Source organism: Mytilus galloprovincialis, chromosome 14 (genome assembly GCF_965363235.1).
Source record: "Mytilus galloprovincialis chromosome 14, xbMytGall1.hap1.1, whole genome shotgun sequence".
Classification (NCBI taxonomy): Eukaryota; Metazoa; Mollusca; class Bivalvia; order Mytilida; family Mytilidae; genus Mytilus; species Mytilus galloprovincialis.
In genome coordinates, this window is record NC_134851.1 from 20,541,467 (window position 1) to 20,566,778 (window position 25,312).

Genomic DNA, 25,312 nt, shown 5'->3' on the forward strand with positions numbered 1-25,312 from the left:
TATTTTTTAAGGAATAAAATCCTATAGACATGTAGTAAGAATATTCAATTTGACAAGCAATATATAATTAGATAATAAAGATAAAGAAAGGATACCAGTTGTATATAAAATTGGAACACCTTTTATATTGCATTTACAGAGTACCACATGTATAAAATACTATGGTTAAAATTTCAACATAGCTCTCATCTTATTTATACCAAATTCATTTGACAATCAAAATACTGTTTCTAGACCAGTTATTAAGTAATATGTATACAGTAAGTAAAATGCTTAGCAAATGTATTTTTACGACACACAAATGTATTCCCTGAAACAAATATTTGTAAGAAAATATAAATAAATCAGTTTCAAGTAAACAATCTCCGTGAACTTAAATATAATTTCTTTTTTAAATTCGTCACTTGCATGTGGTTTCCATCAATTTAAATTCTTGTGAAAGCTCTTCATTTAGTAATTTGTTAATACAAAATTTTGCGAATTTGAAATTTTGCAAACTATATATTTGAAAAAGCATTAGTAGAAACACTCCAGGCTTCAATATATTGTAAAAAAATACTGCACATATAAAGTATGGCTAATAAGCTTTTAAAGAATTAACAGCAAATAAAATAAACGTAACAACCAGAAAGAAAAAAGTATTCTTTTGCACCAAATCTGCGTAAAAAGATTAACATTTATAAAACCTTAACAATATGTATAATTGTAATGCACATGATATATCTCTCTGATTAACACAAAAGAAAAAAAATTATGCTCAACATTTGTCTTTTCTTTCCTATTTTACATGATTAAGAAAAAATAAAACTTCATAAATCACATTTTTTTCATAATTACAAAAGTGTCAAATGTTTTTCAAGCAATATAATATCCTTGTATAGGAACACTTATATAAACTGATTAATATCAAAATCAAAAGTTAAATACATTAAATGATTTTAATAAAAAATAATAAATGCTCCTTCTAACATTCTAAATCCTATATTTCTTCCAAATCCTAAAATATGCAATATTTTTAAACAGCTGCTTTATCATTATTTTTAACTTTTAGAAAAAACTATCTGGTAAAAATTTAATTATAAGACTTCATACTTAATCCCAAAAAGTGTAATTTAAGATTAAATGATGAATCATTATTAATATTACCCCCGAACATTTTTTTTTTTTTTTTTTCAAATAATTGAAATTCTGATATCTATATTTGCTAAAAAAAGAGACAGTCTTCAAGTTTCCCCATCACCATAACAACTCAAATTGTTTTTCTATCAACAAGTGTTCTAATCAAATCCTTAGTACTCAAATCCTTTGTTTTCTATATCCGTAATCATAAATATGTCTCTTCCATTAGTTTTATTTTTGTATGTTCAATATTTGTTTGGTTGGTGGATAATCTGAGGTTTCTGATTTGGTCTGTTGTCATGTGTTGGCAATGGCTTATCATGATACGCCTTCACAGCCTCTGGGGGGAAATCTTTGTCTCCCTGAAATAGTTAAAAAGTAATAATAAATAGAAGTGTTAAAATGTATTAAAATAAACTACTTTAGAAACTTTGTCTCCCAGAAATAGCAAAACCACAATAATATTTAACAGTATTAAAATGTATCAAAAGAAACTACTTTGGAAATCTTTGTCTCCCTGAAATGGTTAAACAGTAATAATATATTATATAACAGTGTTTAAATGTTACAAAGCAAGGAACTTTTGTTAAGTGATTAGTTTTTTTGCAAGTTTAAATTTCTCAATTTCATGTAAACACTATTTTTTTTCCAAACTATTTTTGTGTTTTTCCTGGACTTTTCTGATCTTTCTTTTCTTTTTTCCAATAGTAATTATTGATTTTCTTTAACTTGATTCTTGAATGACAGTTAGGTGCATGTTGTCTTATTAAGTTCATGGCTACTCACCTTACTTAAAGCACCAGATATCAATACTGAAGTATGGTGTTTATCAGATTTTGGACCACTGAAAAAAGAATACAGCCATATATTGATAAATCGTCAACTGTATAAATATCCAATTGATATTTTATCGTGTGTTTTTCTATGTTGTGATGTTATACTATTTTTCAGAAAAAAGGAGAAGGTTTGGTACCATTAAAACATTTAATCCTGCTGCAATGTTTGCATCTGTCCTAAGTCAAAATTTTGATGTACAGTAGTTGTCGTTTGTTTATGTAATTTATAAGTGTTTCTCGTTTCTCGTTTTTTTTATATAGATTAGACAGTTTGTTTTCCCGTTTGAATGGTTTTACACTAGTAATTTTGGGACCTTTTATAGCTTGTTGTTCCGTGTGAGCCAAGGCTCCGTGTTGAAGGCTGTACATTGACCTATAATGGTTCACTTTTATAAATTGTTATTTGAATGGAGAGTTGTCTCATTGTCACTCATACCACATCTTCCTATATATCTATTAATAATTCATTACAATGGGCATAATAATAGTATTAAAATTCAAGTTTGAGCCTTGTGAGAAGTATCTCCAAACATTGCTTAATGTCTTCTCTCATATCTGTGTCTGCATTTCAACAGAATTCTTTTTAATTTAAAGAATATTTTTGTAAAATTTTATGTAAATGATAGTGGCCATTGTAATTGGGACCTCAAAGGAGATCATCAACATGATCAATGTATGATGGAAGCATTTTCCTAAAGTTTGACAGAGCTTGTTTTACTCTGAACACATGTTTGTTCTATTCTCACTATTAACATCAACATTAGTTGGTCTCTGTCATAAGATTGAAGTAAACACTCTACATATATGATTTATAAAGACTTTGACCAAACTGTTCCTGTTGAAAATATCTATGAATGACAGACAATGAAAATTGCCAAAACATGCAAAATGCAAAAAATTAAAACTGGCTCTCCTTACAAGTTACAAGTTTTTAATTAATTCAAGTTAAATTCCTTCATGAATATAGAGCACGCATTCATAATCAAAATAATATTTGTACATGTAGTATGACACAAAATCTGTGATATAAATGTGATTTTATTTTCTCAATAATTCTGATGGGCATCTGGAATTGAATCCCACAGATCAAACAGTCTTCAGTACAGAAAATCACTGATACTAATTTTGTGTTTCAAACGTGAAATCAAATATACAGACATGACAGACATACATCCTAATCATGCTTATCTAGAAAACCCTAAAGAATACAGACCCATCTCCAAACTCCTCAATTTCCTCTTTTGTTGGAGGGGGTGTGGCACCTTCAACTTTTTCATTCTTCTGGTGGGTAACAACTCTCATGCCACCTACTTTCACTGTAAAAAAGAAGTCACTTATTATACATTTATTTACTTCTATTACATTGATCATGTTGATTTAATGTAGACTATTTGGCATGTTAAGAAACATGAGAAATACGAATTCAAACTGAAAAACATTCATTTCTACATTTTTCATACCTAAAATTACTATATGTGCAGATTTGAGGGTCTATGTATGTATCATCAATGACAAAAGCCTTAAAGGGATAAGAGGGATCTTGCATATTTTTCAAAGCAGGGTTTGACTCTGTAAATTGAAGTTTCAGAAAAATTCATGGTTTATTCTAAATTTCTGAATTTGATGAAAATTACACATATTTTCTCAATAAAAAAGGGTACAGGTAGTTTTGAAATCAAAGCCTTAAAGGCTGTAAAAGCAATTGCTGTCATGTTAATGTTTGGGGACTTTTATTTTTCATCCACATATATATAATAATTAAACCTGACATGAGTGTTGTCTAGTTAGAAGTAAGTAGGTTTTAACTTTATATAAATAAAAAACTTTAGCAGAAAGTCATTTTTAATATGTTTTATATTTCACAAGGAGACAACACGTTTACCAGGCTAAAGTTGGGGTCAAATATACATGTGCTGAAACATATAACTCAAAAAGAAATCATCATGGATTATCCCCTGGTAGTGTTTGTAACTGGGCAATAATTTCCTTTATTGATTTAATTTTAACAATTTTCATTATCAATTTATATCTAACCATTAACACAAATGATTAAGTTAAAACATTTCAACTTTCCAGACGCAAATGTTAAAAAACGGGAAAGAAATAAAATATCTTACAAGACATAAACATGTAAAGAATAAATATATATTTCAGCTTAATAAAAATATTTTCATAATGGTACTTTGTCATCATTTTTAAAACTAAGTTCCAAACATTATTGCTCAGTTGATATACATGTATGTCCTTCTGATGCGGTACGAGCACAGGCACTTGTTTCTATCCAAAATAGTTTTATATGGATAGCCGACCTTCCTATGGATAGAAACGAGTGCATGTGGGTACGAGATAACTATAATTCTCATGCAATCCCGAAAAGGGGGGGTCATCACAGACAAACATGACATTAAATCGTTATCACTGATGTATTGTTTAGGGCCAGTTGAAGGACGCCTCCGGGTGCGGGAATTTTTCGCTGCATTGAAGACCTGTTGGTGACCTTCTGCTGTTGTATGTTTTTCTATGGTCGGGTTGTTGTCTCTTTGACACATTCCCCATTTCCATTCTCAATTTTATTATACGAACAAGAACAAACAGCTCTACGTTGTTTTGACATTTATCAATTTTCAGGAAACATTGCGAAAAATGATCTTCAATATTTCGAAAACATGTGAAATAAAATTGCTAACACGGTGGACCGTCGAGTGTCAACAAACGTAGTAGACTTGTTCACTGAAAAGACGAGGATAATGGTTTCATCTGACATTTGTTATGCATTCCCAGTTTTCAGGGGCGGATGCAGGAATTTTCGAAAGGGGGGGTGCTAACCCAGGGAACCCAGGGCAAAGGGGGGTGCAAAACATATGTCCCGATACAAATGCATTGATCGGCAAAAATAAAGGGGGGGTGCGCACCCCCGGAACCCCCCCCCTGGATCCGCCACTGGTTTTGATCATGATATTTAAAAAGACGTACTTTTTTTCAATCTATGTAACTAGAAAATTCCAAATTGAAATGTCTCTTCATCTGGACCGACTTGGCATCTACTACGTTTGGACGGGTCCATTTCATTAGTAAGGTGATCGATAAATATTACGGAGTTTGACAGAAAAGGAAAACGAACTTATTGTTATTTGTTTTCAACAAGGGTTTCGTTCCGCTAAATTATTTGCGCAAACAAAGTTTGTCTATTTTTAGATTACAGGTAATCATTTGACACTACGCATTAACCTGTGTAGTGATTTTGATTTTACGATAAATGTATGAATGAACGATAATTTTATGAATGAACAAGAGCACCTGACCTCTTAAAGAAACACAAATTAAACATATAAAACCGTATTTAATAGGAGATAATTCAGTTAAATTTTCAATACTAAATCAACAACTGAAATGAATCCATATTTTGTTGAAACATCGTACGAACGGCGGAAAACGGAATCGCAGTTATAAAAATGTACTTTTTTTCACTCGGACTTCTATGTTATTTGATAGTCAAACGATTGACCCTTTAAATACAAAAATACATCTACAAGAACATATTCTGAAACTTCTTAAATCCACTAACGTTTTTTTAAAGTTTCAAGCTATGTATTGCATTAGAAAACATACATAGGTGTTAAAGAATGACAGACCAGGAGCCTGTTTAACAAAATACTATGGCTTGATATGGGCGGAGTCTCTGATCTGGGTCACAAAGATGGCCATACGCGATAGCATAAAAGCAATTGCTTTAAAAAGCCATTTATATCTCTGATATCATAACCAGGCGGTTAAATATAAAATATCTGCCGATTTTCACTGGCAACAGGCTTCTATTGAAAGCACTGCACATTGAACATGTTGAATAAAAGTATATATAAAGATAGCAAGTCAATGGACCAATTTATACATTAATGATCAATAACAAAGATAACCTTAAGAAAAATGTGAAGATTATCTTTGCGGCTTGATTTATTGACAATCATGCATACACGGGTTATGTTCTTCTCATATATGTTATGATGGTATGATACTAAACCCCTAACGGGAAGGATTGTGCCTGGTTATGTTCTTCTCATATATGTTATGATGGTATGATACTAAACCCCTAACGGGAAGGATTGTGCCTGATGTTCATATGATGAAATCATAATCTTTCAGTCAGTTTAGTTGAAGTCTGGAGCTGGCATGTCAGTTAACTGCTAGTAGTCTGTTGTTATTTATGTATTATTGTCATTTTGTTTATTTTCTTTGGTTACATCTTCTGACATCAGACTCGGATTTCTCTTGAACTGAATTTTAATGTGCGTATTGTTATGCGTTTACTTTACTACATTGGTTAGAGGTGTATAGGGGGAGGGTTGAGATCTCACAAACATGTTTAACCCCGCCGCATTTTTGCGCCTGTCCCAAGTCAGGAGCCTCTGGCCTTTGTTAGTCTTGTATTATTTTAATTTTAGTTTCTTGTGTACAATTTGGAAATTAGTATGGCGTTCATTATCACTGGACTAGTATATATTTGTTTAGGGGCCAGCTGAAGGACGCCTCCGGGTGCGGGAATTTCTCGCTACATTGAAGACCTGTTGGTGACTTTCTGCTGTTGTTTTTTATTTGGGCGGGTTGTTGTCTCTTTGACACATTCCCCATTTCCATTCTCAATTTTATACAACAATAATTTTTCCATTGTGGCATCAGATATTTTGTATTATGACATCAAAATTTTATCTGGAACCTTTGTGATGTGCAGTAATGTTGGATAAATAGCAATAAGGTGTATTATCGCTTTTTTACAAAAATTTCCTTCGGCTTCGATCTTGCTAACTGATAATTTCCTTTCTCTGCGGAGTCAAGTGATACATGTATGAAAAGTTATTGCTAGAACCTTATGAAATTTACAGCGTCATAATAGTAATAGGTGAAATATCGATAAAAGATCATTATTGGTCATCTCAACACATTGCTTTTCTCAATTTGACCGTACCCCTGCTCAAGAGAGATAATTATCAAACCTTGTGATGATCAACCACAATATAAATGTGACTAAAATTTAGAATTCTAATGCCTGACTTTAATAGGACACAATAATTTATTAGCTTTTTTTTAATTATTCTTTCAGTTTTGCATTAATTCAGGTTTCACTAAGAGTAAACACTGTAAATAAATAAATGTTGCCATGTTGAGCAGCTGTTTGTTTGCTGAGAACATTTCGAGTTAAGTCTAATGGATGACAAAAAATGTAAACTTATATCCTCTGTTTATACCTGCAGGTGCATGGCCACCCTTCAGTTCTGCATCTTGACTAGCGTCTGACATTTTTCTGCTTTTGAAAAAAAATATGCGAAGTATCAATACAAAAGCGTGCAATATATGGCCTTGACCTTTGTTTACGTGGTTCAGCTTATGGCACGCTGTACCTGTCACTAGTGAATGTTTATTTTTGGTTATGATGAAGGAATTGTCATACTGGTTTAGTTTGAATTGTACTGCCTTTCTTTATTCTATCATTATTTTTCAACGAAATAGCTTAAATTCATATTTTTCCCGGAAAAAAATGAATTTTTGGCGTATTTTTTAAAAATATGATTCGTCGGGTCTTGTCTTCCATACAAAAGACATTCTTTCGGAAACCCTCGGACAGATTTATCAAGACCAAAGGCATACGAAAAACGGAAGCAACACAATCAAATCGTCAAAAACCCACAAACACACAAACTTAAAGTAAGTAACGATTCTGCAACTAAGTAATATTGTGATTATATGAATGATAGAGTCTCCAAACTCTGTTTTGATCTCTTCGACTTCAGATGTAAGACGTTTCGGCCAAATTTTGCTAGTTCGACCGCCGTCGTTTCGGCCACACTGTCAAATCGACCACAGTCGTTTCTTCATTTGATATACATTTTTAGCTTCATTTATATTCAAGTTAACCAACTGTTAATCTGTAACACTGTCAAATCGACAACAGTCGTTATGGGCTAAATCTGGGTTACACTAAAGACCTGAAAGTGGACCTGAAAATATAAGACTAAAATTATTCAAATTGCAATAACTTTTTTATTATTGGATCGAATTTCTTCAAATTGGAATTTTATTAATTGTTAATGTCCATATTTCATTAAAATTTAAATGTTTTAAATAAAAAAACAAGTTTTTGATGTAAAAAGTTGGACCTGAACGGAGAAATGAGTCAAACGCAAATTCAGACTTCTTTATGTCTGAGCTCTGATGACTGCCCATACGAAAAATCACAGAAACAAGTGCCTGTGGACTAAATGTGCGTCTGGCGTAAATATAAAATTTTAATCATGGTATCTAAGATGAGTTTATTTGTAAAGACGATTTGACCGTTTAATTGAAAAATATGTTTATAATTGAATCAAACATTCAAAGTAATTGACATAATTGAAAAACATGTGTGTATCAATAGTTTAATTTTTATTCTCGTTGTGTGCACTTGTATGCAAATTTGTTTGCCATTACGCCATTACTTAAAATCACACCACAAGTTCCTATTAGATTTGACAATTATTTTTTTTTAAATTGACATTATAATCTTGATAATGAAAAAGTGATTGTTGCTTGATCTCAGATAGTCAAAATAATTATGATTATAAAAAGGCTATTTTTGCTATGACATCTTACTGCAACACTAGATGTCAAATTGTTATTGGAAGACAAAATTAAGGTCATTCCCTGACAATATTCAGCTAAATTCCAAAAGTATAAATAAGGTTATAGTCATGATAGTTGTGAATGGTGATCATTAAAGAAATGGATTTTTTTTTATATGTACCGAACAAGATATGGCATTTATATATGATATTTATTTAAAAAGTGTAGAAGGTTGTTGTTCTTATCAATATATTTATTATGATCCATCCAACTTATCATTTCAATGGAATACATATTGTAGCCAGGAAAATACCTCACCAACTTTTTTACAAACAAAAAAAGAAGGATATATAATTGAGAGAAAATACAAATAATTTATATCATGTATAACCATGATAACATACATGCACATGTACAGAACCTACAAATTAAAACAATATATTCATCATGTTCATACACATGTATCTTATATGAAAATAAGTGTAGAAAATTGTCTGCAAATACATGTACATGTCCAACAAATGTCAGATTTGAAGTATTGGTGATGCTAATGAACTTCAAGCTAAAAAAAGATTTTGAAAACACTGTGAACACTGTTAACAATGGTTAATTGTAAAAAAAATTATCCCTATTCATGATATTTTTTTTACAGTAAAATTACCTGATTATGACTTTTTGTTTTTTTCATATTTTATTTTAAAACCTTCCAGGATTGTAATAAATAACGGAGAATTATGGATGCTGAGGAAAAGAAAAGGATTAAAGAAATTATGAGAGATAAAGAGTAAGATACAATTTTGTTGTGATTATCTTTGAAATTTATGACATTATTCAACATTTGTATAAAATTGAGAATGGAAATGAGGAATGTGTTAAAGAGACAACAATCTGATCAAAGAGCAGAAAATATTGGAAGGCCACCAATGGGTCTTCAACACAGCGAGAAAATCCAGCACTCAGAGGCATGCTTCAGGTGGCCCCTAAACAAAAATGTGTACTAGTTCAGTGATAATGGACATCATCATGATCATACTTACCTCCAAAATAGGTTAATGAACTAAAATAAAAAATCATACATGACTAACAAAGGCAAGAAGCTCCTGCAAAAATGTGGTGAGGATAAACATGATAAACATGTTTTGAGAGATCTCAATCTTCCCTCTATACCTCAAGCCAATGTAGAAAAAACAAACACACAGTAATAAACACTTACAGTAAAACTCAAGTTTAAAAGAAGCAAGAGTGAAATGTCAGAATAGGTAACAAAAGAAACTCAACAAAATGACAAAGTGAATCAATATTAAAGCCAAAATATACCATCTTTAAAGACCTTACAACATTATCGTAACTACATGTATATTAATATCATGTACAAATGTATAAGGGTCCAAATATTATCATGTGGTTATATGTCTAATTGGCTAAGAGTTCTAGGGTGCACTGAACACAGTGCAGGCCAAAATTCCAAGGTCTCACTCAGAAGACGTACAAGCAAGGGTTGTACAAGCAAGGGTTGAAGTCCTGTTTACCAAATTCAAATACAGAATGACTTTTGGCTTCATTGGTGCAGGTTTACATATTAAAACTATTATGGCATGCCTTCTGACCATTGCTGACATAAGAAAAACATGGGAATTCTAAAATACCAATTAAATTTGTTTGTAATAATCACCTTTTACCACTGAAAATATTAAAATCATGATTATCACAATGTATCATGATTATGCATTACATTTTTTCACATTATTGCAGAATTTTTTTAAAGGGTTGTCCCCTTCAGATTTAGAATATAATTTACAGGTATATATTTCTTGATAGTGTTTGAATATAGAAAAAATCACTACGATTAAAATAAATTGTTTTGTTTCTTTTAAGTAAAACAGAAGAAAAGTTACAATGGATGTACAAGGGAGACAGGCCAGAAATGGAGGAATATCTTCTCGGAAAAAGAATAGACAGACATATTGAAAAAGATGATAAACCTCCTGGTTAGGGTTTTCTGTTTCTAGAAATTTGATTTTTTCCTTACTGTAGATTTTTTGTTCCCGTGTCCAAATTTTAGAAGATCTAGGGAAAATTATATTTTGGTAGATATTTGTCTTTGAGTCCAGACTTTTTTACAAATAGATATAGGAAGATGTTATGTGAGTGCCAATGAGACAACTCTCCATCCAAATAACATTTAAAAAAGTAAACCATCATAGGTCAATGTACGGCCGTCTGCATTCTGTAGATTCATTTACTTTCATGAACACCAATTTTGTGGATAAGGTACATGATTTTGAAGACATAAAATCATGTACGGTATCCAGGAAAATTGGTGTTCATGATTTTGTGGCTTTGCCAAAAGTCTGCAGCAATTGCAACCTGATAGAAATTTGAAATTCGTTGAAATTTAAGTTTGTGGAAACACATGAAAAATGGTATCAACCCAATAATAGAAATTCCAAGAACATGTCATACGTCACTATAGAATAAGATTTTTTTTTGTTTTTTTAAAATGTTGTAAATGAAAGGATTAATAAAGACATCATTAGGACATTTCAGAAGGGGAAAGTTTTGCTATATGTTTTTATTTATTCCAGTATTGCAAAGAGATATTTTACTGAAGCCATTAGGTTTCACAGAAATGAAGATTTTTAGAACTTGCCTTTTTAACCGGATTTTTGTGACAAAAATGTCGGTTATTGATTTGGGAATGTACGGCGGCCAGGCGGTCGGGCGGGCGGCAATCAAATGTTGTCCGTGCATTAACTCATGAACCGTTCAACCAAAGCTTTTAAAATTTTAATATGTTGTTACTGACAACTAAATGAAGGTCAAGTTCAATAATGGCGATTTTGACTTTTACCGTTCAGGAGTTATGGTTCTTGAAAGATTGAAAAATGGAGTTTTCAGTCGTGTCCGTGCATTTACGCATGAACTGTTCTACCAAAGCTTCCCAAATTTTAATATGTTGTTACTGATGACAAAATGGAGGTCAAGTTCAATAATGACGATTTTGACTTTTACCATTCAGGAGTTATGGTTCTTGAAAGATTGAAAAATGGTGTTTCCAGTCGTGTCCGTGCATTTTCTCATGAACCATTCAACCAAAGCTTTTCAAATTTTAATATATTGTTACTGATGACAAAATAGAGGTCAAGTTCAATAATGACGATTTTGACTTTTACCGTTCAGGAGTTATGGTTCTTGAAAGATCGTAAAATGGCGTTTCCAGTCGTGTCTGTGCATTTACGCGCATGAACTGTTCTACTAAAGCTTCCCAAATTTTAATATGTTGTTACTGATGACAAAATGGAGGTCAAGTTCAATAATGACGATTTTGACTTTTACCGTTCAGGAGTTATGGTTCTTGAAAGATTGAAAAATGGTGTTTCCAGTCGTGTCCGTGCATTTTCTCATGAACCATTCAACCAAAGCTTGTCAAATTTTAATATGTTGTTACTGATGACAAAATAGAGGTCAAGTTCAATAATGACGATTTTGACTTTTACAGTTCAGGAGTTATGGTTCTTGAAAGATCGTAAAATGGTGTTTCCATTCACATTGTTGCATTTACTCACGAACCATTCAATCTTAGCTTTTCAAATTTTAATATGTTGATACTTATGACAAAATGGAGGTCAAATTTGATATTGATGATTTTGGTTCTTGTGATATTGCCAGGACACAAATAAATGTTAATAAATCCGGTTTGCTGTCGTTGTGACAGCCTCTTGTTATTTTTGATAGCAATAATTGCTTGTGGCATTTCCTGATAGTTTTGTTTTTGGATGGAAGTTTCAATAATTAAAATGCACACGAACCATTCTTAAGTTAAAGTATGTCATCTTGTAAATACAAGCTCCTGCAGATATGATAGTCTCTTAAGAACAATATTTGCAATATGAAGTTTGAACAGTTACCAGGTTACCTTTTCATGTCATTGTTTTACATTTATTATTTTATTTTCACTTTCAGATGATGTTGCAATATTTGCAGAGCGTATACAAGCTAACATTGCCTTGGACATGGCTGCTAAGGCAAGAGAAGATCCATTATTTGCAATCAGGTTGGTGAATAACTGTTCAAAGTTAAATGTAATTGTACATAATGGTAATCTTTAAATGGATGGTGGTCAGTAGTTTTTCATGCATTATCTGTTGTTGTTAACAGATTCTATCTAAAAAGGATCAATAGTTGCAGGGGAGCTAACTATTATCACAAGAAAAGAGTTCTGGGCGAAATAACTGATAAAATAGGAAAAGAGTTGCGGGGGAAATAACTGATAACATAAGAAAAAAGTTGTGGGGAAATAACTGATAACATAAGAAAAGAGTTGTGGGGGATATAACTGATAACATAAGAAAAGAGTTGCGGGGGAAATAACTGATAGCATAAGAAAAAAGTTGCAGGGGAAATAACTGATAACACAAGAAAAGAGTTGCTGGGGAGATAACTTTTAACAAATTATCATGCTGCTTTAAGGTCAATCAAAATCAAATAAAAAGTAAAAGATTAAAGTTTAAATTTTAAAAGCATCTATCAAATATTTTCAGTATTTCTGTAAATTAGAATAACAAAAAAATCTGTAAATTGTTATTTTTAACCTCAAGGTTTTTTCCATTATTCAACAGCACAGTAATAAATAGATGCAAACATTTATGAATTTACAGTATTGGCATTTAGTAATTCTGTCCTTTTTTAGGCAAAAAGAAGAAGATGTGAAGAGAAGACTTTTAGACAATCCAATGAAAATGAAAAGATTACAGAAACAGGTATGATTTTTTAACAAGATTTCCACTGGTAAAATCGGTTAATTTTGTGGTGATGTACTCAGGGTTTTCGCTGGCGGTCGCCATTGTCGCAATTTGCGAAAAAATAATAATTGTGGCGATAAAAAATTCTTTGGCGAAAGAAATATTTATAACGATTTATTTCCTCCATCTTGTTTATTTACTTTTTTCGAGTTTCTCGGACTTTACCCGATCAGACAATACTCGGAATTCACCTTGACCTCATTAAGATTTGGACAGAAAATCAATAATCAGCTGATTGCATTTTATAGCTATCGAAATAAAGGTGTTGATTGTATTGTTTGAAAAAATGATATGGTTAAATGACTTCCGCTAAATGTCACATACATAATCTATTTACCACTTTGCGACGCACGTGTTTGAAGCTAGCTTTTGACGTCTCCTCTCCTATTAAAGATAGTTTAGAAAAGAAAGCTGTTGTTGTGACGAAAAATGTTCAAAAGCAAGAAAAATCTCCGATTTAAAACTTTAATTATCCTTTGACTTTAATATAGGTAATTGCTTAGGGAGTCTACTCGACTACTGTAAAGTCGTGACACACGTGTTTCAAGCATAAAATTACGTCTCCAACTTTTTCATTTACGATGGTCAAGGAAAGAAAACTGTCCAAAAGGTTGGGAACAATCCCTCGAATGAGAGTAACCCTTCAATGTAATGACTACACATGAAATGAGGGATCAATTTCATGTGTTAAAAGCTTTTGTTTTGTTGTAAAAAACACTTCTTAGCTAGTACAAAAGGGCACATCAGTATTTTTCTTTTAAAGAAACTTTCCCAACGAACTATACTGGTATTATATGATCAAAACATGTCCATGAATTTTGTTATATTCCAAGACTTATATCTTCTTTATTATTAAAAGTATAGTGGCCCCTCATTTAGAAAAGTTGTTTAAAATACAATGAATATTTTTCCCTTAAGTTAAAAAAAAATCTGTTTTTTTACAGTAAATCTTTAGTGTTTATTCATTAAAATGTAGACTCTAAAATAAGTTTGAGAGAATAATTATAGACACAATGGCGCGAAATCATCTTTTTTAAGGGAAGTGGGGGGGGGGGGGGGGACTAGAAAAAAAGGTAAATTTTAAGCGAAAAATATATTTATGTTACGTGGCGAAAAATATATTGTTTTGGCGAAAGAGGTGGCGAAAAAAATAATTGACCCAGGGGAAACCCTGGATGTACTGCTGCCAAACATTGACCGTAAATTTACTTCTGATCCATACCTTTTCAAATTTTGAAATGAATGACAAAATGGAGGTCATGTTTGATATTGACAAATATCACTTTCACCGTTCAGGAGTTATGGTTCTTGAAAGATTGAAAAATGGTCTTTCCAGTCATGTTCATGCTTTTACTCATGAACTGTTCAACCAAAACTTTTCAAATTTCAATATATTGTTACTGGTGACAAAATGGATGTTAAGTTTAATATTGATTATTTTCACTTTTACCATTCAGGAGTTATGGTCCTTGTGTTATTGAAAAATGCAAGGACACAAATAAATGTTAAAAAATCTAGTTTGCTGTCACTCTGACGGTCTATTAACACAAATATCCCAACATTAGAATAATATTAAAGTTTTCTAATTGTAAATGTTCTGTTTTTAAAGCTTGAAGATAGAAAGAAGAAATCTAAAAAGAAAGATAAATCAGATTCTGACGATGAACTGATCAGCATGTACCTATCAATTCTCAGTCAGAAAGAGAAATCTCACAAAAAGAATAAAAAGCATAAAAAGAAGAGTAGTGATGATTCAGATGAAGAAGATTCTTCATCAAGACATTCTAGAAAACACAAACACAAGCACAGCAAGGACCATGATGATTATGAAAGTAAACACAGACATGAATCAGATTCAGAGAAACATTTTGACAGCAGAATGAAGTACAAACAAGAAAATTATCGAAGTTCAAACAGTGATAGAAAAGACAATAGAAGAATGGACAGAGATAGAAAATCAGAAAGTAGGAAACATAGACATGATTCTTCATCGGATGATGACCCTCGTCATAAAAGAAAACACAGACATGACTCTTCTGATGAAGATTCATCAAGACTTTCTCATCATCGTCATAACAAAGCTGAAAAGCACAGAGACAGTTATAAACATGAAAAACATACAAAAGACAATGAATTCAGTCACAGACAAAAAGATAATACAGATAGACATAAAAAGCATAAAGGTCATGATAAGGTTAGAGATTCAGAATCTGAAGAAGAGCCAATCAGAAAGCGACATGATTCAGGGTCAGGAGAGGAGAAAGTTGTTCCTGTTGCAAGAAAATATGGACTTATAGTAAGTGGAGAATTAGGAAATTTATTACAAAATAGTATTACCAAAAATATGGAACTCCTAGGTAATTTCATAGAGGGGTTGGTCGATAAAACCTGATAAAATAAAACCCTCAACTACATGTATATCAACCAACGGTAGAAGAATGAAAAAAAACAACTGTCATATTCCTGACTTGATACAAGCATTTTGTCAAGAAAATGTTGGTTACACCTGGTTTTATAGCTAGCTAAACATTCCACTTGTTTGAGAGTTGTAAAGTTGGGTTATTGACAATATTTGTTGAGCAACTTGAACTCTTAAATGGGCATAATTAGTTATAAAGTGACAATAATAAGGATACTTGTGATATAGCAGCCAAAACAGACAACATAAATATACAACACAGCTGGCTTAAAAATTGAAACAAACATACAAATAAATTTGACAAAGAGGTCAACAAAAGATTTGTTGTTGCTAATAGTAAATGCAGTATAGGGGTGATTTTAGTGTGTTCAAATGTGTCTGTTAATTTGTTAATAAAGAATAGTTTCTTTTTAATACAAAATATTTAGGTAATAACATTGAACTACATGTAGATTGACCCCATTTTCTAATAGCACATTTTAAAGTCTATCTGGTTATATTCTATTTTAAAATTCCATTATTTAGTTTTCCCTATATTCAGAAAAGTCTTTTTTTCAGGTACTAGTCTGTTCCTTAAACAATCTGATAATTTTACACTATCAGTATCTTGAATAAAATGTTTAATGATATGATTTAAGAAACTGAAGCAGACACCAGATGATGAAGCAGCTAAAAGAAAGAGATCAAGATCTCCAAAGAAACACAGATCTAGATCACCAGTCCAAAAACCCAAATCAACATATAATAAAGCTGATTTTAAGCCAAGGTATGGTTACTCAATATCCCTTCTGCCCGGGTACAAATGTATAAATCATTTTTATACGACCGCAAAATTTGAAAAAATTTTCGTCGTATATTGCTATCACGTTGGCGTCGTCGTCTGCGTCGTCGTCGTCGTCGTCCGAATACTTTTAGTTTTCGCACTCTAACTTTAGTAAAAGTGAATGGAAATCTATGAAATTTTAACACAAGGTTTATGACCACAAAAGGAAGGTTGGTATTGATTTTGGGAGTTTTGGTCCCAACATTTTAGGAATTAGGGGCCAAAAAGGGCCCAAATAAGCATTTTCCTGGTTTTCGCACTATAACTTTAGTTTAAGTTAATAGAAATCTATGAAATTTTGACACAAGGTTTATGACCACAAAAGAACGGTTGGGATTGATTTTGGGAGTTTTGGTTTCAACAGTTTAGGAATTAGGGGCCAAAAAAGGGCCCAAATAAGCATTATTCTTGGTTTTCGCACAATAACTTTAGTTTAAGTAAATAGAAATCAATGAAATTTAAACACAATGTTAATGACTACAAAAGGAAGGTTGGTATTGATTTTGGGAGTTTAGGTCCCAACAGTTTAGGAATTAGGGGCCAAAAAGGGACCCAAATAAGCATTTTTCTTGGTTTTCGCACCATAACGTTAGTATAAGTAAATAGAAATCTATGAAATTTAAACACAAGGTTTATGACCATAAAAGGAAGGTTGGTATTGATTTTGGGAGTTTTGGTCCCAACAGAATAAGGGGCCCAAAGGGTCCAAAATTAAACTTTGTTTGATTTCATCAAAATTGAATACTTGGGGTTCTTTGATATGCGGAATCTAACTGTCATGACTGTGTATGTAGATTCTTAACTTTTGGTCCCGTTTTCTAATTGGTCTACATTAAGGTCCAAAGGGTCCAAAATTAAACTTAGTTTGATTAAAATTAAACTTAGTTTGATTTTGACAAAAAATGAATCAGTTAGGTTCTTTGATATGCTAAATCTAAAAATGTACTTAGATTCTTGATTATTGGCCCAGTTTTCAAGTTGGTCCAAATCGGGGTCCAAAAATAAACTTTGTTTGATTTCATCAAAAATTGAATAAATGGGGTTCTTTGATATACCAAATCTAACTGTGTATGTAGATTCTTCATTTTTGGTCCTGTTTTCAAATTGGTCTACACTAAAGTCCAAAGGGTCCAAAATTAAACTTAGTCTGATTTTAACAAAAATTGAAATCTTTGGGTTCTTTGATATGCTGAATCCAAAAATGTACCTAGATTTTTTATTATGGGCCCAGTTTTCAAGTTGGTCCAAATCAGGATCTAAAATTATTATATTAAGTATTGTGCAATAGCAAGTCTTTTCAATTGCACAGTATTGCGCAATGGTAAGAAATATCTAATTGCACAATATTGTGAAATAGCAAATTTTTTTTAATTAGAGTTATCTTTCTTTGTCCAGAATAGTAAGCAAGAAATATCTAATTGCAAAATATTGTGCAATAGCAAGATTTTTTTTTAATTGGAGTTATCTTTCTTTGTCCAAAATCAACTTAAATCTTTGTTATATACAATATACAATGTATATTCACTTTTTACTACCAACTGATAAATTAAAATAATCTTTACCATTCAGTGATAACAAGCAGTTTTTTTACATCTTAATATTTTATGATGTATTTAAATGAGTAGTTATTGTTGCAAACTCCATTAGAAATTTTAATTGAGATTAGTTTTGGAATAAGGGAAAGGGGGATGTGATTAAAAAAATTGGGTTCAATTTTTCTCATTTGAAATTTCATAAATAAAAAAGAAAATTTCTTCAAACATTTTTTTGAGAGGATTAATATTCAGCAGCATAGTGAATTGCTCTAAGAGAAAACAAAAATTTTAAGTTCATTAGAACACATTCATTCTGTGTCAGAAACCTATGCTGTGTCAACTATTTAATCACAATCCAAATTTAGAGCTGAATCCACCTTGAATGTTGTGTCCATACTTGCCCCAACTGTTCAGGGTTCAACCTCTGCGGTCGTATAAAGCTACGCCCTGCGGAGCATCTGGTTTATTTTTAATATAGGATTTCGCTATATATTTTTCTATAAATGAACTTTATCTTATGCTCAAAATAAAAATAAAATAAAAAAATTGGGTCACAGTTCATTTTAGCTCACAATTTGCCTTCAAAAGAAGCATACATTTTTGTAAAGGTACTTATTTTCTGTTGAACTAGTAGGAGAAAAAAAGGTATCAAAATAAAAAAAGAACTAAAATACAGAAATCGCTCAAATTTTACAATAGTTTAGTTTTAGTACAGCTTATTTGAAAATAATAATAAAAATATAGGTCACTGATGAGTTAAAAAAGATATTACAATTATAATGCCAAAAAATGGCATTTTTCATCAAAGGGAGATAATTTTGAGATTTTTCAGTGATATATATATACATTTATATTTGCAAAGTTGAAAATACTATGAGTTTCTCTAATTTAATGAACAGCAAAGATAAATTTGTTCTTGTTGGCGTAGCCAAGTTCTGTAAAATTAGAATGTCAATTTACAAATGATATTTACCTTCCTACTTATTCATGCATTTGTAAAAATGTTTTTTCATGCATTATATCTTATTTGTTATATTGTTGTACTATCATGCCTCATGTGAAGCCTTTAGTGAAATTAAATGTTTCATGTTTCAAATGTTAAAAGTCATCTGGGGCCAAAATGAATTGATTTTTCTGGATGATTTTTGTACCATATGATAAAGTAACAGCTAATAAAGTAATAAATTAAATTTGTACTGAAAAAAAAAAATGTTTAATTTTTTTCTGAAATTTTTATACCCTGGAGCCTCCTTCACTCTGATCCAATCTGTTATTCATTTTGACAGTGGAATTCATGTTTCATCATATGATTGAAAGTGCTTAATTGCATTTTTTTTAACATCAAATTAAAGTTTCACCATTAGCATGATTAGTGAGATGTTAATTGTTTAATAGTTGCTGACCACGTCAACAATTGTTAAGGTTTCTGCCTGACTCTGTCTGATAAGAACCACTTGTAATACATCAATGATACACAAAATTAAGCTGCCCTAAAATCATTACATATCTGTTTGTTGACTATTTCCAGGACCTGACCCCTAGGTCATGGGCCAGCTAAGGTCCAGTTACTTTGAATTAATAAGAAATGTTGTTGTCCTTCAGCATTCAGAATGTCTTTTTTTAAATTTTCTGCAAATAGGCAAGATATATGATATTATCTTGAGCTCTGTTTCAACAGTTTATTACTTTAACAGACTTTGGAACATGCCATCACACATTTGCCTTTGGCTGCACCTTAGGCCACAGGGGGGTAACTTTGATATTTTTTTGGTAGGGTTGTGCCATTTTTGCCTAAAAAAACGTACCCATTTTAATATAACATTCACAGAAATTCAGTACCTATAGTTATATAAATATTTAAGAAAGAATGATCTATACTTATATACAATATTTAAAATATGACCTATGCTTATGTAAGCACTAACTCATCATCACTCATAATTCATAAATATACCAGCTACCCTTAAGTTTTTATATATGAATTGACATCGTTTGGTGCACATATATTTTATATGATATGTAGATCATACCCCAAATCAATATACAGTTATCAAACGTAAATGCATTTTAATATAGGATGTCATTAAAAAGGAGGGTCATTTTTATATAAAATCTCGCAAAATTATGACCCATATTTTTGGCACATCCCCGTATACCCAATAATAGGAAGTTACCCCTCCCCTCCCCCGTGCCTTAGGCACAGATGGCTAATTTTGATTTTCAAATTAATTTTATTTCATAATTATTGCAGGAATATTTTGTCACAATTTAAATATAAAGTGGAAGAGAGAAAGAAAATATAATGGCTAAAAAGAAAAAAAAGAAAAATAACAGTCTTCAAAACATAATCTACATATATACACTAACCAAAAAGGGTTCCCACCTAGGGGCATAATGGTTTTTGGTCTTTGCATTCATTCATCAGTCTATTCATAGAAAATGATAGTACGAGTGAGCCATCTGTGTAATATGGACACATTTTTATATATCACAGTGATGCATGACCTAATTTTTTGATTTTTATGTTTAGAAAACTTACAGAAGAAGAGAAGAAGAAAAAGTTAGAGGAAATGATGGATAATGTTAAATGGAGAGATGATAATAGGACGAAGAACGTGAAGAGATATAATGAGGACGAGAAAAGAGAAAAGGAAGCAAGATCAAAATCACATGAAAAAGGATTCTTAAAGTAAGTGATACATTACTAATCACTGTGTCTAAACCACACCGGCAAAATTTGTTCGGACTCGATGGTATCTAACATCCGGCACAATGACGGAAAATTAATAGACAGAAGAAAGCTAGGTTTCTCCTTATTTTCTTATTTTTTTTATGATATCGAAGAATATAAATACACATACAACTATTTTCTATTGTGATATGCAATATTTTCTACAACCGTTCTATATTAATGGAAAAATAAGTAAAAATGCACGTCAAAATGACGAATTGAGTGAACCTTGCCTCGAAATTGTTTAATTTCTCTTTAAATTGTTCACATTGTACGGAAAGAAAGGTACGGGAAGATAGATATTGACACGGAGATTGCAAATTTAGTTATTATGGGCATCTCAATAATTGTAACTCTGTGTATGGAATGAAAGAAATGGGTCATGTCAAAATGGAACTGGCCGGTTTCGTCAATGTATACAACCCGGTTTCGTCGTAGATTTCAAAATGCATAACCCGGTTTGGTCAAATAAAAAAAATCATAATCGCATTACATTATAATTGATTATTTAACTTCAGCGTTCAAAATGAGTTTTGTGGGTCGTTCGAAAACAAGTTCGTTCACCGGACAGCGGCTTATTATTAATATGAGTCTCAGATTCAAATAAATAATAAGCAAATTCCTACTCTTATAGAACACAAATATTTTAATTTTACTTTGCATTCCGAACTTCTTTAACAGCATATTGAGATTAAAGCTCTCTAAATATGCGTTTTCTATATGAGTTATGGGAAAATATGTTGAACATGTTTAAACTTGAAATTGAAGTTTACGGTCTTAAAAATCGAAACACACAATTGATATGTGATTTTCTCGCACAAAAGAATGGACACCTTTATAAGTAATCTAATCATTCCATGTATGTAATCTTTTCTACCATCGTTAAAAATAAATCTTCTTAAGGATAAACGTTGATAATAAGACAAACGTATATGCATGCATAATCGACATAGAAAATGAATGTAGGATTACAACTACCATGCATTAAAATAAAATTTATTTATCACTAATTGTAACTATACTGCTATGTACAAATTAGTATAATAGTCTCAGGTCATCGATAAAATTCAATAATAATTATTTTGTTAACATTATTAAAAAAACCGAGTCTGTACTGTCGCCATTGTGTTATGATGATCGTACACTGACGTTGGTCAATATATTTTGACAATATATACGGACAGACGGATTCAGTTTATTTCAAAGTGGGCGTATTTCGAACAACCTTTACATACCGCCGAGCGTAGCGAGTCGAACAATATTTTGATTATTTTTTGCTTTACAAAATCGTTAAATACAGGAATCAATATAGTTTTGGCAACCGAAGGTGGGGTCGGGGCGTGCAACCTATACGTCATCTAGATTCGCCACTTATCTTATAAAGTGTATACCGAATTAAAATATTGTAAGAAATGAGAAAACAGGGACACCCGGGAAATCGGATTATGTGAGTTGGATTATGTTTATTATAATAAATGCCGAATATCAAGTTCTTTTTATCGATTTCTATACATTTTTCTCAAATATATATAAAAGTTATATAGGAAAATGATAAGGCAGACAAATATACAAATAAATCGACTTGGCCGATATCCTAATAAAACTTATTGACCTTTAATTACGATTTTTTTTTTTCATTTCTTTGCGTTTTTTCACGCCCGTCCCAATTTTGACAGGACGTGTTATTGTATACACCCGTCTGTCCGTCCGTCCTTCCATCCGTCCGTTCCTCCATCTATCAGTCATTCGGTCCGTCCGTCTAGCTATCCGTCTATCTTTATGTCCAGCGTAAACATGTCGCACCGTAACTTGAGCTTATCTAGTTTTCATGAAACTTAACACAGTTATTTCTTGAAATGGTCACACGATTTGTAAACCTTTTAGTGAAAATCAAATTAAATCTTTTTGAGTTACAGAACTTTGTAAGTAAAACAGGAGTGTGTTTTTTGTTAACATGTCGCGCCATATCTCAAAATGATTTATCATTATTGCATCAAACTTTACACACTTCTTAGTAATATAAATCTTAACTTCTGCATACTTTATGGTGATGTTTTAAATTTTGTTTTTTAAGCGTTAATTAGGTTTTCTTTGTAAAAAAAAAAAGGGGGGGTCACATACTGCGATGTATCTCAAAACCTATATAAAAAAAATATCATAATGTTAATGTTAAAAAAATAATTAGATATCAGTGTTTGCTATTGAGTATTTATATTCCATTTAAAATTAGTTTGAAGATCAGTGAAATAACGGATACGACTTTCATTAGGAAAATGTGTAGTACTATAATTACCTATGTAAATAAATGTAAACACGCCAAGTTTACTTTATAATACATATATATTTAATTTCTTTCGAAAGACAATGTTCAGATCCGTGTTAACGTTGCTTTTCATTAATTGTTGGTTTTAAAAAAATATAAAAAACCGGGTGATATATATAGACGAAACCGGGTGTTGTGTAGTAAACAACAATGACGAAACCGGTGTATTTTTATTTGACATGACCTATTTCTTTCGTTCCATACACATAAATACAAGTATTGAGATGCTCATAATGACTAGTTTTGCAATCTCTGTGTCAGTATCTATCTTCCCGTACCTTTCTTTCCGTACAATGTGAACAATTTAAAGAGAAATTAAACAATTTCGAGGCAAGGTTCACTCAATTCGTCATTTTGACATGCATTTTGACTTATTTCTCCGTTAATATAGAACGGTTGTAGAAAATATTGCATATCACAATAGAAAATAGTTGTTTATGTATATATATTCTTCGATATCATTAAAAAAATAAGAAAATAAGGAGAAACCTATCTTTCTTCTGTCTATTGATGTTCCGTCATTGTGCCGGATGTTAGATACCATCGAGTCCGATCAAATTCTGCCGGTGTGGTTTAGACACAGTGCTAATGCCGGAATTGAATTTGAATGGTGTTTCTTTCAGTGTTCTCGAGTTATGTCCCTTTATAAATGGAATAGTTGCTGAATTTGCAGTTTTTGCATGTAGTGTCAAAGAAAACAAAGTTTCAATAGGTTTGAATTGGTACATAAACTCTTACTCATTTACAAACTGAACAAATTCTTTTTTTAATTTTTATGCCCATGCTGTAGTAGAGAGGGCATTAAGTTTTACCCTTGTTTCCACTGGACATTTAGCAACCAGGAATCAATCTTTTAATTTTTTATTATGCCCCACCTACGATAGTAGAGGGGCATTATGTTTTCTGGTTTGTGCGTCTGTTCGTCCGTCCGTCCGTCCGTCTGTTCGTTCGTTCGTCTGTCTGTCCCGCTTCAGGTTAAAGTTTTTGGTCAAGGTAGTTTTTGATGAAGTTGAAGTCCAATCAACTTGAAACTTAGTATACATGTGCCCTATGATATGATCTTATTTAAATGCCAAATTAGAGTTTTGACCCCAATTTTACGGTTCACTGAACCTAGAAAATGATAGTGCAAATTTCAGGTTAAAGTTTTTGGTCAAGGTAGTTTTTGATAAAGTAAAAGTCCAATCAACTTGAAACTTAGTATACATGTTCCCTTTGATAAGATCATTCTAATTTTAATGCAAAATAAGAGAATTTATTCCAATTTCACGGTCCACTAAACATAGAAAATGATAGTGTGAGTGGGGCATCCGTGTACTGTGGACACATTCTTGTTAAAACAAATATGTATTTCTTTGCTTTGTAGGTTTACATTCTAACAGCTGTTTGCTTAATTTAATAAACAACTTTGTTTTATGTTCCAGCTCAATGATGTCCACTCATGCAGAACAGAGTTCAGTAGAAGATAGAATAAAAAGAAACAGATATAATTTACAGAGGACAAAAGCGGAAATGGACAAAAATTTCTTAAAGAAATAGTATAAATAAAGTTTTGATTTTACCCTAATGAAATTTGTAATAAATGTAAATATACATGTATAGGATATTTTCTTTCTAGTTTTAATATTCACAACTAATATAGAAACAGGATGATTTATAACTTACCATTTTGCTTGGATGTCACACTATTGTGTTTTTTGTCTAATGGTTGCTGTTTCATATCTCCTTTTATCATATAATTTAGTTCAAAATTTCAATTTTTTCTTTCTGACTGCTTATAAAATTCCTCTTTTAATAAATGTAATCATATATGAAATTTTAGTCTAAATCATAGCTTATACCCCTTAAACCAATAAAAGTGGCACTAGCTACAAGATATATAAAAAATCCAAAATGTGAATATTTTTGTTCAATCAATAATGAAAGTGAAATAGTGAAAACAAGAATGTGTCCAAAGTACAAGGATGCCCCACTTGCACTATAATTTTCCATGTTCCATGGACCGTGAAATTGGGTAAATATCTAATTTGGCATTAAAATAAGAAAGATCATACTATAGGGAACATGTGTACTAAGTTTCAAGTTGATTGGGCTTCAATTTCATCAAAAACTACCTTGACCAAAAACTTTAAC

General features: G+C 31.6%; 2 protein-coding genes across 2 annotated transcripts; one reads left to right on the forward strand and one right to left on the reverse strand.

Annotated features, from left to right (window-relative positions):
• Window positions 1–1,129: 1,129 nt before the first annotated feature.
• On the reverse strand, window positions 1,130–7,352 carry LOC143058885 (death-associated protein 1-like). Its single transcript, XM_076232357.1, has 4 exons — window positions 7,196–7,352; window positions 3,169–3,271; window positions 1,906–1,963; window positions 1,130–1,481 (listed from the first exon to the last, which is right to left on the reverse strand). Exons 1-4 carry the CDS (start codon window positions 7,245–7,247, stop codon window positions 1,365–1,367), a joined length of 330 nt encoding a protein of 109 aa, XP_076088472.1. The 5' UTR covers window positions 7,248–7,352; the 3' UTR covers window positions 1,130–1,364.
• A 167-nt stretch (window positions 7,353–7,519) lies between these two features.
• LOC143058884 (uncharacterized) lies at window positions 7,520–24,778 on the forward strand. Its single transcript, XM_076232356.1, has 9 exons — window positions 7,520–7,652; window positions 9,257–9,330; window positions 10,422–10,534; window positions 12,510–12,600; window positions 13,237–13,306; window positions 14,958–15,644; window positions 16,406–16,533; window positions 20,656–20,814; window positions 24,604–24,778. The coding sequence occupies exons 2-9, from the start codon at window positions 9,281–9,283 to the stop codon at window positions 24,716–24,718; spliced, it is 1,413 nt and encodes a 470-aa protein (XP_076088471.1). The 5' UTR covers window positions 7,520–7,652; window positions 9,257–9,280; the 3' UTR covers window positions 24,719–24,778.
• Window positions 24,779–25,312: the final 534 nt, after the last annotated feature.